This window comes from Alexandromys fortis, unplaced genomic scaffold (genome assembly GCF_014885135.2).
Source record: "Alexandromys fortis isolate MF-2015 unplaced genomic scaffold, M_Fortis_MF-2015_v1.1 scaffold_16, whole genome shotgun sequence".
Classification (NCBI taxonomy): Eukaryota; Metazoa; Chordata; class Mammalia; order Rodentia; family Cricetidae; genus Alexandromys; species Alexandromys fortis.
The window spans coordinates 13358942-13377492 of NW_026067893.1; the positions used below are offsets into that span (position 1 = coordinate 13358942).

General features: G+C 52.3%; 1 protein-coding gene across 2 annotated transcripts in view; it reads right to left on the reverse strand.

Moving 5' to 3' along the window:
- Positions 1-439: 439 nt before the first annotated feature.
- Sufu (SUFU negative regulator of hedgehog signaling) overlaps positions 440-18551 on the reverse strand; it is a 97345-nt gene continuing 79233 nt past the window's right edge. For both annotated transcript variants that reach the window (XM_050146419.1, XM_050146410.1), the window contains exons 9-12: positions 16412-16546; positions 14310-14448; positions 5914-5982; positions 440-3591 (exon numbers count right to left, since the gene is read on the reverse strand). In XM_050146419.1, coding sequence (XP_050002376.1) covers positions 3502-3591; positions 5914-5982; positions 14310-14448; positions 16412-16546 — 433 coding nt within the window. In that variant the 3' untranslated portion in view covers positions 440-3501. The remainder of the gene's footprint in view (positions 3592-5913; positions 5983-14309; positions 14449-16411; positions 16547-18551) is intronic.

Sequence of the window (18551 nt, forward strand, 5' to 3'; positions counted from 1 at the left end):
TGATGACTTCAGGTCCATGGCAGGAGGAGATCACTCCCGCAAGCTGTCCTCTGTCTCTACATGTGCTATGGAATGTGCACACACACACACACAAATATAATAAACATAAATGTATTCTGGACCCAGCCCTCCTGACCTACAAAGGAGGGCTGTGTGTGTTGACCTTAGTGGTAAAGCGCCTGCTGAACGCACCTTGCACTTCTGGCTCATTCCACTTCTCAGTGGTGCCAGGGTGCCAGTCTTCTGGCTCCTTTACTTCAGGCATCAAGAAAGAAGCAAATAAGGCCTAGGGACACAACTCAGGGTAGAGCATTTGCCTGGCACGCAGCAAGACCATGAGTTCAAACCCTGGTGTCACACCCCTCTCTCCTCTCTCTCTCTCTCTCACACACACACACACACCCTAGCATGTCAGAAAGAAGCACACACACAGACCAGATGCTTCTGCAGATATGTTTAATGCACTTAGATTACACAGAGGAAGAGGGATAAGTGGGAACAAAATCTAAGTGAGTCACTCAAAAATTCTTACAAAAGTCCTGAGCCAGCTGTAGCCCCAGGAGCCGAGTCGCCTCTGACATTAAAAACTAATATAAAAATGTACAAAAGTCTGCTCATTGCAACATTTAGGATCTTTGTACAAAAGAAGGGGTCTCCTTACAGGGCTCCTGACTTGTAACAGGGACCCAGACACCTCACCTGGCACCGAGATCATGGAAGCCAGAGAGGGAAGACCAAGTTAAAAAAATACAGTTCAGGGAGTAATGGGCTGGTCCGCCCCATAGGGGCACAAACTTCAGGCTCTCTCCCTGCTCTGGACTCAATCTCAAAACTCAGTCCCAGGACCCAGGGTCTGGACTGCAGATGTCCTGGTCCTTAAAGGCTCCCCAAGGCCTCCACAAGCCCTGTTGCAGCTGTCACACTTGCAAGAGGAAAACATTGTTCCCCAGCATGGCAGCCGGCATCGCCACCCTCGGTGGCCTACACGGGCCTGGGGAAGTATTAGTTAATTAATAGGAGGGCAAAGGTCCTTCCTTTCAGAAGCTCTGGTCCTGAGGACCTAGAAGGTCAAAGGATGGGGACAGCCTGGAGGAAGTCTGCAGAAGAGGGAGGACATGATGGGACAGATTCCCGAACCCCTCTTCAGGATGGGTTAACAGCCCCATTAGGCTATAGAGAGGGAAGGAAAGGGCCCCCATCATGATGAGTCTTGCTCCATCCGTGTTAGGGTCTCTCCTTCCCAAGCAGCAGCCTAATGGCAAACCTGTTCCCTGAGATCCCTCTGGAAGAAACTGGAGCCCAAGGGAAAGGAGGCCTGGTCACCCCAGGCTGAGAGCCTGCTGCGCTAAACTAAGGGAGCTTAGCGAGGGAGACCTGGCCCCAGCAGGATTGTAGACATTCCTGAGGTTCCTGACAGGATGGGGGCAGGAGAGACCTCAGGCCCTGGAGACATCTCATTTGGAGCTTACCTACCATTCCCTGTTCCTTAAGAATGGGGCCACCAAGCAGGTGGTGGCAAAGACCTTGCAGGCCTAGGGCAAGCAGTTGACCAGGAGTCTCACATAGCTTGCATTCTCGCCCCCAAGCCAGGCTAAGGGAGGGCAGAATGCAGCAGTGGGTCCTTAGGTAGGTCTCCGGGAGAATGGGGGAAGGGAACCTTTACCACACTGGGTAAGACAGCAAGGGATAGAGGCAAACTGAGAGCATCTCTTGGCCCATAAACTTTCAGAAGACAAGAGCTTTAAAAAGTTAAGGTTGGAAGTGTCCTTGTGGAAAAGTCCCACTGGGCGGTGGTGGAGCACACCTTTAATCCCAGCACTCGGGAGGCAGAGGCAGGAGGATCTCTGTGAGTTCGGGGCCAGCCTGGTCTACAAGAGCTAGTTCAGTTCCAGGACAGGCTCCAAAAGCTACAGAGAAACCCTGTCTCGAAAAACCAAAAAAATTAGAAAAGGAAAAGTCCCAGGGCAGCATGGTGTCTACTCCAGAGAGGCTTGAATCCTAGCTGGTGGGGGCCTGAAGCCAGTCTCTCAGTGGCTCCAGATGGGTCTGCCCCCAAGTGCTGGCCTTGGAGCTGCTTAGATTTGGGCTATGTAGAAGGGGCCTTCCTTGAAAGGGTAATTCCTGCTCCCTCCAGCCCCTGGGAGCAACTCTTTGGCTGCTGACCTCTGGGCCTCCTGGGGTACCCTGGCGGTACCCATTAGAGGTGGTGGAAGCAGAGTGGTAGAACTCTTGCAAGATCCCTGACAGAAAAAAAATGTCTTTCCTTTGGAGAGATCAGAACTTAAAGAATGAAGAAGCTGAGTGGCCAGCCTGGTCTACAGAGTGAGTTCCAGCACAGACAGGGGCTGTTACACAGAGAAACCCTGTTTCAACGTGGCCAGAGACAGGCTGGCTCTTGGGAGGTGTAGAGATCTACAGTTCTGGGGTGAGAGAATGATCCCCATACAAGGGGCCAGGCTATAGGAAAAGGCAACAATGAGATGAGAAGTAAGGAAGGGATGTGGGAAGGATGGGGCCACAGAGAGCAGCCAGCAAAATGACAGCAAAGGGACCTTGAGAGGCTGATTCTTCAGTTTTTAATAAGCTAGAGTCCCACAGCCCAGGGGGCTGGGAATGCAGGTGACAGGGGACTCAAAGAGCTGGAGGTCCTGAGGAGTAGGACGAGGGGCAATGGGCTCTACCCTCTCCTTGGCGGGCCTGGCTGGGTACAAAAGGACTGGAAGACATAGCTAGGACCATCACTCCATGTCCTTGAGTCCCTAAAGTCCCCACAGCCTTGTAGAAGCCTAGTTCATTTGGAAGGCAGTGGCACCCCTTCTAGGCCATGGCATATCTGGCCCCAGGCGGGGCTGTGCAGAGACTGTGTCAGCTGTTCCCTATCCCAGGTTCCTCCAGGGCTCAGAGCTGACAGGCAGCACCAGGCACCTTCTTGGGCAGATGGTGTGGGGGAGGCAGAGCCCCCAGACCCCTGTCTAAGAGAATGATGAAGTTCATCTAGGAATGAAGTCCTGTTTAAAAACCTCTATGTACATGGCTTCTGGGCCATCTCTGCTGAGCAATAAAAATACCATCCGGTTTCCACAACAGACTAAGGAAGGCAAAAACAATCTTGAAGGAGCAATCGTTCCACAGGCTGGAGCAGCCTGACCGCGAAGGCTCGCTGGGGTAGAACTGGGCAGTGCGTCCACATGTGTGCTCTGCACACCTGGCTGTGTGACAAGGATGTCCTTCCCCGCAGCACATCAGTCAAACCTGTGGCAGCAGCAGGTGGGTGGGGACCTCTACAGCTGCAGCCTCACTCACTGGCATGCAGGACAGGGGTCTGGTCACATGGGCTTGGCAGCTGGGAGTGAGGCCCCTGACCTGGAGGTGAGGTGGGGCCTGTGGTGGGTGCAGCACTTGGCAGTCATCCTCACCCTTGTCCTTTTATTCACGGGAGTCTCCTTTACACTGCGGTCACACTGAAGTCACTGGGTTGGCCCCCGTGGGGCCTAGCCCAGGCTAGTGCAGCGGGCTGTCGAACACCACGTCGGGGAGGATGGAGACTTTGAGCTTCTTTTCAGGCCAGCTGTACTCTTTTGGAAGTTTAAACTGCAGAGGGGGCAAGCACAGAGCCCAAATGTTCTGGTTAGCAAACTCCATTCCCTTCTAAGACAGTACCTAGAGAGAGGCAGAAAACTGGCCCAGACCTGTCCCTAGGATGCTGGGGACAAGACAGGCTATTGAAGATCTCTCAAATGCTAGCTCAGGGTGTGCATGCATGTGTGCATGCGTGTGTTGTGTGTGTGTGTGTGTGTATATAGGAACACGAGTGCATGTGGCTGGTCCAGGTGCTCCTGTCCTCCCACACAGCCAGGGCGCTACAGACTGGAGAGGGTGTGTCTTCCTAGTTCTTTGACTGTGTAGACCTCCCTGGGCTCTTTTCCTAGGTTCTGCCTCCAGCCACAAGCATGTGAGGAATCTGCTCCCTGAGGCCCTGGGGCTGGAGGATAGGGGACCCAGCAGGGAGTAGACTCTCATTGTCCTGGGCTCTCTTTCTGAGGCTATTGTGGGAAGGAATCTAGAACCTGTCCTCCAGAGCTGGGTCAAAGGGTCAACAGAGAAGGAGGCTGTAACTCAGCCCCCCCTCCCACCCCCACGTGACCCTGCTGGGATATAGCAAGTCCTAGGAAGTACTTTCTCAGAAGGAGAAATCCTTCACTACCTACTGCCTCTTCACCCTGCTTCCCAGAGTTCGATGCTCAGAGTGATCCCAGATGAGAGCCAAGGTCTTCCACATCCGAAATCAATGGCAGCCTGACTGTTTCATTTCTCTCACGTACCTGGGCCTTCTGTTTGTGAAAAGGGAGGAGCTGACTTCTTATTCCTCTGGGTTCTAAAACTTTCATGTAGCTTAGCACACAGCTGGTGCTCAATAAATTCTCTCTGACTTGGGGTTAGCACAGGAGCTCTCGGAGCCCCCACTGTCTTGGGGCTGGGCTGGGCTGCACGTCAGGGCCAGCAAGAGGAGGGCAGAATCATGACCCAGCTTGCCTGGAGCGGGGCTGGGGGTGGACAAACTAACTCTTCCTGGTCGGCTCCCTCTGCCCTCCCTCTCATGGGGGACTGAAGACCCAGGACAGAATGGAGACTGGGCAGGGTGTGGGGATAGCCTCTGGATAGAAGAGCAGAAAGGGAAGTCATTTTTAGTGACCTACTTTCTGAAGCTCCCCTTGGCTCCTGTCTCTCTTGCCTGGACTGTCCCCTCCCGCCCACTCAGCACCCAAGCTCAGAGCAGCAGCTTGGCATAATGCCATTGCAGTGCGACAAGACCTCCGGAAGCTCTTTTGGGCTTTGGCCTGACTGAACGGGGGACCGAGGCCTCTGAGGCAGCAACTTGTAGGGGTGACTGGCTGGCATGGATTGGGTGCTAGATAACCTTGGAATACATAAATGAATTAATCGATCAAGCTGGATCCCTGGAGTGGGGACAGGGAAGACATGGCTCTATTGGGGTGACCAACTCTGAGGAGTTTCTATTTATCGTGAGTTTCTGGGAAAGCCGACCCCTGGGTGCTCCTGCCTGGCCTCTGGGAAGTAAGGGAGCTAGCACATTAGGACAAAGGGAGGGAAGGGTCAGGCTCTGCCACAGGCAGCTCGGGGAGGGCAAGAAGGTCCTCCAGGGGCCTGGGAAGCTTGCTAATGTTTCACTACCCCATGGAGCACTAGGGCCAGCAAGGCTTGCCTGTCTGCTGCCTGGGTGCTGCTTAGTAGGAGGCAGCAGGAGGAGAAGGGACTTTCCAGGATGAGGTAAGTCCCTGCAAATGAGGAGGCCAGGAACAAGGAAGAAAAACAGAAGGGATTATGGACTCCATTCCTGTACCCCAGAGAAGAAGCCAAGGGAGGCATAACCCACCTGGCCTGCCAGTTCCTCAGGCTTTGAGCTAGCCAAGAAGAGGCTGAGAGAGGCAAGCTATAGCTGGAGAAGGAAGGGAGTGTGGCTCTTGGGTGGCCCAAGGCAAGAGCAGGAGTCCCCTTCTGCCCACTAGAACTCCCCAGTGGAATGTTCTCTGGCAGCAGACATGGGCTTTCTGTTCAGAACCTGCCAGGGAACAGCAGGGGCTGGGGAGAACTCTAGCCTGAAGGCCCTGGCTGCTTCTTCAATGAGGTTCTCAAGAGCTGGCAATTCAGACAGTTTGCTGGGTGTCCTCACAAGGGTGGGGGTGGGGCAGAGGTGGTTCATGGAAACGGAAGAAAAATAAAGTCATTGAACATTCTCAGAGTCCTCTCTACATTATCCCTGTACTTCAGAAAACAGCCCATTGAAGTGTGAGCATGTGCACACGCGCGCGCACACAGGTGCACACACACGCACACAGGTCCATGTTCTCAAGCCCAGGACCCCTCTCTGAGTGAGAAACCAAACAGGCTTACTTCCTCCGGAGAAGTCAGATCTTCCAAGTCCTCCAACATTTTCTCTACAAATTCTTCCGTCAACAGAATCTGGGAAAGAAAGCAAAAGGCAGGTTTTTATTTGAAAAAACAAAAACAAAAAACCCAAAAAACTATATACAGCCCTTTTGCCAACTGCCAAGTTCGGGAAGTTTCTATTCGCTATGGAGGAGGGATGGCCCACTGATTGGTGCTAGGGACAGAGGGAAGTACTTCAGGCCTCTGGAAAAAAAAAATTGCGCGCTCTCAATGCCTTCCCCCCACCCCCACCTGCTTGTGCCATAGTCTAGAGAAGGGCGGCGAGGTGGGGTGTGGCAGGAGAGAAGGGAACTGGAAGGCAGCAGACACCCACTTCTTTGGGCTGTGTGGTTGGTTTTCTGGATGTTGCAGGGCAAAGGAGCGGGACAAGAAAGCCCAAGGCCATAGGAGAGCCACTGCCAAGGTCCTTGCCTGATCAGGCTTCAAGAGTTCCCACCCACTTCTCCCAACCATGTAGGACAAAAGGAATCTGTTTGACTTGGGAATACAAGCCCTGTCTGGGATTCAGATGCACCCTAGTATTGGAGCATAAGCCTGGGTTCAATCCCTACCACTGGGGGATGGGGATAGCAGGTAAAAACAAAGAAAAAAAAATCTGAGCTGCAGAATAAGCTGCCTGCCCCTTCACAGAGGGGGCTGGGACTTAGAATTTCCCTTTCCAGCCACAGGGTCACGTCTCAGGATGTCCCTGCGGCCCCAGTCAGCAGCTATGTTGACTTCTGAGACACCTCCTCTCTGAGTGTCTCCATCTTCCCCACTCTACTGCTTTTTCTGATGCCTGGTACCACAAGGTTTGATGACCAAGACCATCTAGCACCACTCTTTGCAGGAATAACCACTATGTCCTACGCAAGTTTTCTCAGCTAATGGGAACATCCACAGCAACTCAGAGCTCCGTCAAACCTTCTCAACTGATGGCTCTCTCAGACAGATCTGCTGGTCCAGGCTGAGCTCATCCATGCTCTCCTTGCAGACCTGGACCTTTCTACTCCATCCTCCCTACCCTACTCTATAGGAGCTCTCCACTTCTCTGGCGGACGCTGTGCAGTGCACAGAGGAAGAAGAGTAAAAGGATGCAAAGCCAACTGAAAGGCTCCTTTCAGAGAAACCCTCCCTTTCAGAAGGTTGGGAAAATACCCATGAAGTTTCCCTTGGGACTTGATCAGTTTGTAAGGGCAGGGGTTTCTGTTTTGTGACATGAGGTGAAGTGACAAGGAAGCTAATGGCGTGGTGGTGGCAAGTGAGAAAGAAAAGCTCTAACCTACTAGACACTATGCTGATTGTTCACACCTGATCTCATTCAGTCTCCTTCCAGATGGGGAAACTGAGGCACCTGCCCTGTGGGTCAAAGTAAGACCATATGTCATGCATGTCTTGGCCTGGAACTTGCTGTTTAGATTCTTAGATGGAGGACACTGACTCACACATTCATTCCTCTTGGACAAGCAAGCCTGTTTCCCACCCAACCAGCAGCTCTTAGAGGAACAGACCCGCTTCCCAAAACAGGGGCAAACAGCTCTGACTGAGAATAATGAGGGAGAGACACGGAGGGACAGAGAAGAGAGAGGACACAGAGAGAGAGAGAGAGAGAGAGAGAGAGAGAGAGAGAGAGAGGAAACGAGCAAATAGTATCCAGGGGAGTGTCCATCCAAAGCATTCATTCCTTCCCTCCTCCAAGCTCCCCAGAGGGGGTTGGCTGGCTCTTTCCAGCCTGTCTGGCACTTTCTGGTCCTTGGCCACATCCAGTCACACCTGGCCTTCCTTCCTGGAGTCTGAGCCCTCCTCCTCTTACCCCATGGGTCCCCTCCCCCCAGCCGAGTTTCTCCACTGGTTATCACCAGTCTGCTTGAGTAATATAAAGTCACATTCATATTTTCGGCATTTCCGGGGCTTGTTGCCATCTCTGAAACGCTAGCACAAGCACAAGCATAGCTCAAACCCAGTCATATCACAATGACTCCAGTCCTGGCCGGGTTGGGTTTATTTCTAACCCATAAATAATTCACAGGGAGGGTCTTTCTCCAGAATGGTAACCAGGTCTGGAACTAGGGTAAAATGGGGTGGGGGAGGGCTTCCAAGGACGGTGGCCACCCAAGGAGACTCCCAAGGGTGTTTTTCAACAACAGGAAGGTGAGGCCACCAACAGTCCAGTCCTAAACCAGTGCCTCTGTCAAAGGTCTGCACTGCTGAGTTATGGAGGCTTTCAGCAGAGTGTGGCACCATCTGTGTGTGTGGACTTAATTTTGTACTCTGTTGGGGGAGGGGATGACAAGACCCCCAAATGGGGACAAATCCTAGCTGTCCATTTTCACTTTTGATGATTTGCTGGTTTCTGCTAGAAAGCACCTTGTTTTAAAAGAATTAAAGGGGGAAAAATTATACATGAGATCCACATGATATTAAGGGTGACATTCTCGGCAAAGAAACACGACAGACTGTCATAGCTCCAGGCACCTGATTTAATTTCCTTTGGGAGTAAAACCTTAGAAGCTTGGACTGAACAAACAGGCCCTGTTCTCTGCAGATTTCAGAGCTGGAGCTGAGAATGTTAACAGATCTTATCAACAGGATACTGGAGATAGGCAGCTATGATGGAGCAGCTCCTGGGAGCTCTCCCTGGGAACAGACTCACTGTTGTGATGCCACTGTGGGAAAAGCCTGTGCAGGGCTAGGGCTTGGAGCTCCTGAGGCTCACCGTCTCCCTGGAGTGACCAGCCTCTGCCACAGTAATACAGGACAGTGGAAATGGCCAATCACAGGGGCAGTACCTGCCTTGTGTGCAGGCTCTGTACTAAGTGCTGCCCTGCATCTCCTCACTGATCCTGTGATGGCTTGCACAGGCCATGCCTCTAGTTCCCAGTGTGCAGATGACTGGCTCCTGGGGAGAAGACAGTCTTCTTGGCTTTAGAGCAGTGCCTGCCTGGGTGATGGAGCATGCTCTTTTCCTGTTTGGGGAAGGTGCATCGACTCTAAAGGTATGTATACTCAGGGCCAACTTCTGATGGGGTAGGGAGGTAATGGTCGCTTCTACCAATGGCCTGAAGAACAGCACCCTCAAGCCCAGCCAGGAGTATGTGTATTCTCATTTCAACAGGGCTGGACACCGAGCATCACAAACACACCACTGCTAACAACAAATAACAGAGCGTGTGGGCTAATTAGAAAGGAAAGCATGCTATGGACCACTGAGCCGTCCTTTTTTTTTTTTTTTTTTTTTTTAATGTTTTGAGACAGGGTCTCTCTATTTAGACCCAGCTGTCCTGGAACTCCCTGTGCAAGCCAGACTAGTCTCAAACTCACAGAGACTCTCCTGCCTCGTAACCCACCCAAGGCAATCGACACCTCCTGAGCACGGGGCGCCTCACTCTGAGTCCACACATTTCAACAGTTCCTGCAGCCCAGAAAAGAGCGGCAGAAATAATGACAAATCATTACAGCGATCACTGCACTCTGTCATCCATGCACGAAGAACTGGGACAAACACTGAGGAGTGTGTACAAATAGTCCTTGGAGGAGGGGATGCTCTAATGATAGAGGAAAGGCCCCTGGACCAATCTGAGTGACACATTCCCCTGAAGGGCTCTGGAGAATGTGGCGCTGCTGGGCTACGCACTCCCTAGAACACCAAGGGGATGCAAAAGCACCAGCATTTTCACAACACTCCAAGAGATCACACTGGGAGGAAGTACAAGGAAAGAGGCCCAGAGGAGGAGTGAGCACAGGGTAAATTAACAGTGCTGCAGCTCCACCACTATTTGACCGACTGAGGGATTAGAATCTAGGCTCGGCTGGTAGATCACTCCAGTGGGCACACGTCATAGGCCATGAGAGGTACAGTCAGACAGCCTGGCTTGGTGGTGGTGAGAAAGGACTGTCAACAACCTCTCAATTCTCCAGGTTCCAGCAAGTTCCAGAAAGGAACCTGAAAAACAATCTTTTGTCAGTGCCTGCCCTGGGCAGGCCCAGCTGCGCTGCAGGCAGGGGTTAGAAGGCTACAAATCTGACACTCATTCCAAGGTCTGTGGTCAACGGATGTCTGAGCGGCTAACAATGCCATTCCTTCCCTTCGGTACGATGACAATCCACACTTTGTCTTGGGCCTTGTTTGCTCCTTGTGTTGACACGTTGTTCTGCTTCCCAGCAAGTTTGGCTTTCTTTCCCTCCCTTTCCTTTTCTCCAGGAAGGAAATGTGCTCTTTAGAGACCGGCCTGCCAAAGAGCAGCTCTGGCACCCTCGATGGCAGTTAGTAGGGACAGGAGCACCTCTGGTGCCCTCGATGGCAGTGAAGTGGGGACTCACAAGGGCTCGGGTCTGCTGTTCCCCTTTCCCCCATCTCAGGCAGACAAAGGCCAGCTAATAGCCTGTGGACACTCCCGTGCTGGGAGGGGCAGAGGCGTGTGCTTCGGAGGGGGGCACCCACTCATTTCCTGCTCTGGGTGGGCGGTGAGAAGTTGGCTTTGGTGGCCAGAAGCAGGCTTGGACTCCAGCTGTTGACACAGCAGGGAATTACTGTTCCTCTAAACCTTAATAGGCCCAGGACTCGACAATGAGGTCTGGAGACAGCCCAAGCCAAAGTCTCCAAAGGAGGCAGGTATAGCCAGGCCCACCAGCAGGAGAAATGGTAGGCATCAGAGAGGGGGTGCCAGGAGCTGGGGACTCCCAGGCTGCCCGCTATAAAGAATCCAAAAGGGTGCATGGGAACAGGAGAACACAGGACCTTGGCTGAAGGAGTATGGGAGCCTGTTTCTGGGTTGGGTAGAGTTTAGCAGTGGTTTCCCAATCAGACCCCACTGGGAACAGCTGTGAGGTGTCTTCTCCCAAGCCAGAGATCTCCCATTGGGCCGGTGGGGAGTGGCTGGGACTAAGGGCGCCACCTGGGTGAGTTGTCAGACACCACACAGCTGAGAAAGCATTGCGGGGCCTAAAAAAAATAATCTCGTGTTTGGTGATCTGCCCTCTCTGTGACCTCTGGGACTGAAGCTTCCCTCCTTCAGACTGCCCTGCCTAGGAACGGATGACTGAACAGACTCAGTGCTGGGCAGGGCTCTGCTCAGAAGATTGACAGTTCAGGACAACAGGCCAAGGGAGAAGCATGCCACAGTCCCCCGTGAGCAGGCCTGCTTCAGGGTCTGGAGACTTCTCATGAAGCTCTGGACTTGGCTTTCAGGTTCTCTGATCTTAAGGGTGACACAAGGCAGGATGGATGCAGCCAGGTCTCTTCTCTGGAAAGAGTATAGGCTCAAGCCAATTCCTGCCCCTGCAGCAATTCCTGATGTGTGTTTCCAACTACACTTGCCCGCCTCTTCTTCAGGTCTTGGGTCCTGACTTCCCCAGGCCTGGGTCTCTCTGAGGTGGTAGAAAGTGGGGGAGCAGGTGGCAGCTTGGGATGGGGTGGGTACAGAAGCCTGTCTGAGGCCATCCCACTAGGGCGGAAAAGGACTCTGGCACTCTGGCTTTCCCTTTTTCTCTCAGTCGTCCTTCCTCAGCACAGGGAGAATAAATAAATGTCTTCCCTTCCCTCAGAGATAGCAGGTCTGGGCTGGCAGCCAGAACAAGATGCCAAGGCTGGGAGTGAGCACTCTAAAGGCTGCTGAAGGCTGATGCAAGACAGTTTCCCTGCCCCTCCCACTTCAGCTGTGACCCACAGGGACAGGTCAAGCAGCAACTTAGGTCTCTCTGTCCTATGCCTACTACTTTCAGTCACCCCTGCTCCTCTGCCATCAGTAGGCCTGAACACACAAGGGCACACAAGGCTCAAAGAGACACCGCAGACCCTGTGAGTGAGTGGCAGAGGCCTGTAGGGAGCAGGGGCAGGTCTGTGGGTGTTGAGTTCTCTCTCCGAACAGGCCTGGGCCTCTTCTTGGCACAGTGGGGCTTGATCTGTGACTGAATGGAACCTCAGGTCCTACAGACTCCTAGGGAGACAGCTGGTCCTTGCAAGGCAACCTAGAAGCCCACAAGTCATGACAAGCCCAGTTCCCACAAGCTGGGGAGCTGTCTATGACCACAGAGGCAAGACCCTAAAGGGAAAGTCAGGCTAGCAGACAGATGCAGAAAATGCTGACTGCTCTCAGGCAGGGAGGAAGCTGATGTGGGTGTTGGCTTCACTGCTGAGAACCCGGCTGGCTGGGGCAGGTCAGATGGAGAGTTTTCCAGGGCTCCTTGCAAAGAGCCTGAGAAACCTCTCGGTGATCAAGGGTGCGTGCTTGGAGGGTGGGACCCGAGCCAGCCTTCCCAGAGCTCTCCTGAGGACGGCCCATGGTGGACCACACTAATGAGCCCGTAACAGGCCTTTGATTAAGCAGTCCCAGCACAGCAACTTGATTGAAACATGCCGAGGCCAGCAACTCGTTCCCACCCCTCCCTGGTTCCCTGGGCAACAGCTCACAGGAGGGGACCCAAGTGCTGGGAAGCAGCAGGTGCCCAATGCCCCAACTCACTGGGGGGCTGCCATGTGTCAGGGAGGGGGGGTCGCCAAGAGCAGGAACACTAGTAGCCAGGGGATTAAGAACTTGGGGTGCAGGAAGCTTCCTTCCAGAAGACTGAGGGGTGCCAGATAACTGTTGAATCTTCTGGGGGCCCGGGTTCCTAAGCAGGCAGAAAGCCAGAGATGCTGACCACCTCAGCCCTCAGGGTGGGAAGATGCTCTACAAGAGATGACAGAATAAAAGGGCAGACACTCTTCTTTAGTCTAGGGAGACTCCAGTTCCTAATTCCCTCCAAATGTGCTTGAACTGCAGACGCACACACTCATGAACTCCCAGGACACTTCTGCTGAGACCTGCTGGCATGACATCATCCACTGGAATGATGATCTGTGGACTCTGTATGGCTGGGGTCACCTGTGGGGATCCCCATCTCCCAGCTCCATACTAGTCTGTCTGGTTGTCAGTAGAGATGGGTGGCAGCTTGGGACATGGCTAGGGATGTGAGGTATGGGAGGCCGTTTCTACTAGTATAGGGCTCATTTCAAATGTTATACTTTGGAGCTTTTGCTACAGTAACTACCAACACCATACAGACAGAAATCTAATGTTACCAAGTGGGACTTTTAAAATGTATTTATAACTTTATGGTTCAAAGTAATTTTGTTATGAAACAATGTAATAACAACAGTGGAAAAAGGCAAGATAATTTATGGAACACAATATCCCTAAAGCACTAGCTCCCATTCCTACCTCTGGGCTTAGAGTGGTTGGTAGTCTTTGTTTGCTGTTTGTTTTAATTAAGGGTTAGGACTTTGGTGGGGGCAGGGAGGAGGTTGTTGTGAGGGAGGAGAGCATCAGCTGCAAGCAGACACACACAGACAAAAACATACCATATAAAGACCCCAGAATGCACCCACAAAGCCAGTGTAATTCTCTTCCTTTTTACTGTAATTCCCCCATGCTTTCTCTAACACATCACAAACAAAGCTTGGTTACCTTTCAAATGGAGGTAAGATTCTCTTTTTGCAGCCCCAAATCCCTTTCTTTTTTCTTTTTTTTTTTTTAGATAGGGTCTCACTTTGTAGCCCTAGCTGTCCTAGAACTCTCTCTGTAGGGCAGGATGGCCTCAAATTCATAGACATCCCCCTGCCTCTGCCTCCCGAGTGCTGGGATTAAAGGTGTGCATTAACACATCTGGCCCTGCTTCCTTTTCTTGATATTCTTGTGAAAGGAGGTAAATTGCTTTTCTCCTACTCCAAAACACAGCCAAAAGCAAAGAAAAAAAGCATAGCAGATCAGGCCAGTGACCCTTAGAACCCTGGCAGGGTAGGCACTGGAAAGAGGCTGATGGTTCTTAGCCCCAAGCACTGCACTCAGCATCAGCTCTGATCCTTGCTCCAATCAGGAGAGCACAATCACAGAACACCATCAGGTTCTGCTCAATAGTTTCTATCAGGAGCTCATGGGGTAGCTCTGATCACTGTGGCCTGCCTAGTGTGGCCACCGAGTTCACTCCTATGCATTCTGGAGAGGTTTCCATATAGTCACCATATAGTCCATATAGGGTGGCATCCACACGTTGTTCACCCTCCAATGTCCTGTATCTTGATTTCCCAGGGTAGGAGATGTTTCTACTCCTCGCACCTGGATTTCCACTGTCATCAGTGGTTGCACCAATGGCCAGGAGAGAAACTCGCATCAGAGGATGGGAAGAAGGTCAGGAAGTGCCCCTGGAGCTGTGAAGACAGCAGCAGCACCCATTCTCCATAACCACACACAGAGCTCAGGTTCTGAATCTAAGAGGCAGCTCCCAGCCCAGGATGGGTGCCATAAGGAGCTGCCTTTGGAGGGAAGGTAGGCAGCAGGTGAAGAGCCGAGGGGGAAAAAAAAGGATAAAAGGACGCTTCTCACTTGTAACCAGGGTCCATGAGCTGCGTAAGGATGTTCCTCAGTGGCAAAGGCGCCTTCCACTCCCGTGGACACAAATGTGATGGCCATGTCACCTGTGATACTCTTGTAGGTGAAGTGCCGGCCATGCAGGAGTCTGCCCCTGGGGATGGGAACATGGAGACAGTGGGGATCTGGGCCCAGAAACACAGTCCCTAGTCAAGGTGTTGGGGCTACAGTTCAAAGTTCCCTGAGGCAGAGTGCCTGGCCAGTGCCTCCCGAGGGCCCAGTTGCCCACTAACAGGACTTTAACCAAACATGTTCACTGTAGCACTGTAGCACACTAGCGAAAGGCACCACCTTTATATGCTAACGGCATCTTTCTGAGAGTCTCTAGCCAGTGGACACTCCGGGCTCTGACACAAGGGCCTCAGGGCAGCTGAGAACATCGAGGCTAAGGAGGATGTTAGCAGTGTGCCAGCATCATGTCCTGAGTGAAGGAGGACTCATGCCTCCCAGTGGGGCACTTCTGTGCCCGTGCAGGAACTTCCACTTGTTCCTGGGCTTTCCTGTAACATTTAAGCAGTTATCCTAGAGGAAATGAGTAAATCTTTAAAATCACAAAAACAAAACAGAAGTCTGAAGCCAAGCAGGGTCACTGCAAGAAGACACCATGTATCCCCAGACTGGAAATATACTTGGAGGAAGGGCAGGCAGTGGCAACCAATGGGCAGGAATGCCAAGTGGCAAAGGAGGCAAAACCAGCTCTTTGCGTTCTCAGGTTGCTTCGGATTAACCCTTCCCCAGGCTAAAAGCCCAAGCCTGTGCCCAAGCAGCTGTTAGGAGGACAGGGCTAGAGTCTAAAGCTGGACCTGGGAGGTCCTGTTCACTCAGACCACTGGATACCTTTGCCCTGCTGCTCAGAGCAGCTGGCTAAGGCTGACTCACCCCCACTTCTCCTGGCTCTTGGATCCGTGGGCAGTGTTCAAACCATGCAATTCCTTCTTCCTTGTCATTGTGCCCTCGAGTTTAGGAGGATTCTTGTTGCCTCCTGCGCTAGCAAAGTGAGGATGGAACTCCAAGGGGTTGGAGGAAGCCAGCCATAAGAGATCCAGCCTAGTGCAGTGTTCTGCATCCTGGCCACAAGGCGGGTGCTCTGACTCTCATAGCAGAAGAGCCACAGCTGGGCTTCCGGTCCCCCAGGAGCTGCTGGGCTGGCCACTGGGTTTGTAAAGAACTGAGAGTCTTGCATGGGAAAAGCACCAAGTGAGAGGAGGTAGAGTCCAACCTATCAGAACCTTCCTGCTCCTGACAGCTCAGTACGACCTGTGTCTTAGCTTACAGGATGGCAGGGGCCATCCTAGACTCTCTTGGTCACTTGACCTCTCAAAGGGAAGCACACTTCCTGGACAAAAGAGTATTTTCAGCATCTACTCCCCATGGACTCTGACTGTGAAACTTCTCAGAGAACCAGAGGATAAGAAAGCCAGGTGTGGAGTCCACACCTTTATCCCCAGCTCTCAGAGGCAGAGGATCTCTGTGAGTTCAAGGCCAATCCCAATAAAACAAAATACCAACCCAGGTGACAGACCAATGGGGGGGATGTGCTCTATGACTCAGGGCTGCTCTAGGTTAAGAGATACAGAACAGAGCAAGTGGTGGGGGCGCACCTTTAATCCCAGCACTCAGGAGGGAGAGGCAGCTGGATCTCTGTGAGTTCAAGACCAGTCTGGTCTACGAGAGAAGGACAGGCTCCAAAGGTTACAGAGTAACCCTGTCTCAACTCCCCACCCCCAAGAAAAGAACAGTCCTTCTCTAGGGACTATCTGCCAGGCCATCTGGTCTCACTACTCTGCTTGAAGACTTCTCAATCACCTGAGCTACCTACCCAGAGGCTTGGATGCTGGAGGATACTGCAGGGGCCAGTGACACAGAGTCCTGGGACAGAGCTGCCTCAGTGGCTCTCTTCCATCCAACCCGGACTCCGCTCTGGTATCAACTGCCCACAGATAGCGGTCTTGTGAAAATGGCTAGCTCAAAGCTTTAGCTGGTCTGTGCTGGGGGAAGGCAAACTGTGGAGGCTCTGAGGCCTACAGGGTATTGTGGAATGGAGTGCTTCAGTTTACCTTAGGCAGAGAGGAATGAGGGCCCCTGATTCCTGGTTAAATTTCAGATGCACGCTCTCGAGTTGTCGGGTACGGATCAGCTCGTGGGGGATAACGGCCGTGGAGCTGTCACTTTCTAAGCTGTCTTTGCGGCTCCTGTGAGGCAAGCAAGGGACAGATTAAGCACATGGGGAAAACCACTGGGAGGAGCAAATGGGATTTTCTGGCTGAGTTCCTGGTTAGCAACTACAGTGCCTGTTAACTATGGTAACACCCTTCACTAAGCACTAGCCAAGGACCAGCAGGTGGCAAGCACTTCTCACTGGCTGCCCATGCCTCCCAATGGCACACTGGAACTGGAATGGCTAAGTTATGTGTTCAGGTTGTGTAGCCATTGAAGAAGAGGGGCTGGTGTTTGGCCTGAAGTCAGTCAGGTTCTAGAGCCCACATCTCTGGCCAACACACATGCAAGTTCACATCACAGTGGCTTGTTTTGCCCCGTGGAATCAACAGGCGCTCTGAGAAGCCTTTCTTTTCCTGCCTTGAGCTCTACAAGGCTGACAGGGAACAACAGCTCTAGGAGCTAGCTGACCTTCAGGTTCTGAGCAAGCATGCCCCTGCATAGGGCAGGCAAGGAAGTGATGTAAGCCTCTAAGCAGGGGATAGTGCAACCCTTGCTGAGGGGTGAATGTTGGACCCTTACGAGTCAGATGCATGTGTGGTGTGATGTGTGCATGTGTGTGGATATGTGCTGTGTGTCGTGTGTGCATGTATGGAAGTCCTAAATTAGATACCTCCTGACAGTGACCTTGGCCATACTAAGCGCGGTCAGTGTCACTCCTGCTCTTTCAAGCTCAGCTCCTCACCAACAATTGGTCACACAGCTGGGCTACTGGGTCCCTTGCCATTCTAAGTTGCTTTTTTTTAAAATATTTATTTATTTGTTTGTTTGTTTATTTATTTATTTATGATGTATACAATGTTCTGTCTGTGTGTCTGCCTGCAGGCCAGAAGAGGGCACCAGACCTCATTACAGATGGTTGTGAGCCACCATGTGGTTGCTGGGAATTGAACTCAGGACCTTTGGAAGAGCAGGCAATGCTCTTAACCACTGAGCCATCTCTCCAGCCCCACCATTCTAAGTTTTGCTTTTCAAATTCAGCTGTCCTTATTGACCTCCCAAATCTCCCCCAGCAGGAAAAGAGGGTCATCCACTGACAGCATTTAAAAGACGGGGTTCTGGTTTGGGCTGTGAAACCCAGAACAATTCTTCAAGTGTCCATCAGAAAACTAGGGAAGGATCATTTTTGTTTGTTTGTTTGTTTTTAAATCATTCAAGCTGCAGGCAGGAGCTACTCAGGACATCTGGGCTGGACAGTCACCCTGGAGCAGGCCTCACCTTACTAAGGCAGGGTGAGCACGGAGGCCCAGCTGACAGGCAGAGCCCCTCCCCACAGAGGGCACAGCAGTACTGGCAAGGCAGTGGCTCAGCTTGCTCCTCTCCCCAGGTGGATACAACCCTAGATGTGACCTCTCTGTCACCAAGGCATCCCCTCCTGCAGCTTCCCAAAGCTGCCCTGGGAACTACCTTTCCCTTTCACCAGACCTGTGAAGAAGACAAACACTGGCCAAGAGGGTCACAGTATTCCAAGCTTGGAAAGAAACTCAACCTGTTCAATTTACCACTTTCCTTTTCAAAGAGGGGATATATCCAAGGCCAAAGAGCATGTCGGTGGCAGGCCAGCTTGTGAACTGTGAACATCTGACCACCTTCTATGCCGGCCTTCTGAGGACAACCCCACATCTCATTCAGGCACTACTGATGGGTTCAAAGGTCATATGGGGGTGCTCCTGGGGCCCAAGCAAGAGCAGAATACAGGACATGAGAGCAGCCATGTTTGTCAAGGTTTCCTCTGTGCCAGGCTCTCTGTTGCAGTCATTCAGTGGGTCCTCACACAAGCATGGACGCTCGCTCCCTTAGCCCTTTTACATATAAAGTGAGCCAAAACAACCTCAAGGTCACAATTTTACTTTTGGGGGTGCTGGGGCTGAAACTCAGAGGCTCATGCATACTAGGCAAACACTTTACCACCAGCCCCAGCAAGCCTCAGAGTTACATAGCAGAGCCAGGGTGTGCCTTATAATCACACCGTGAGCATCT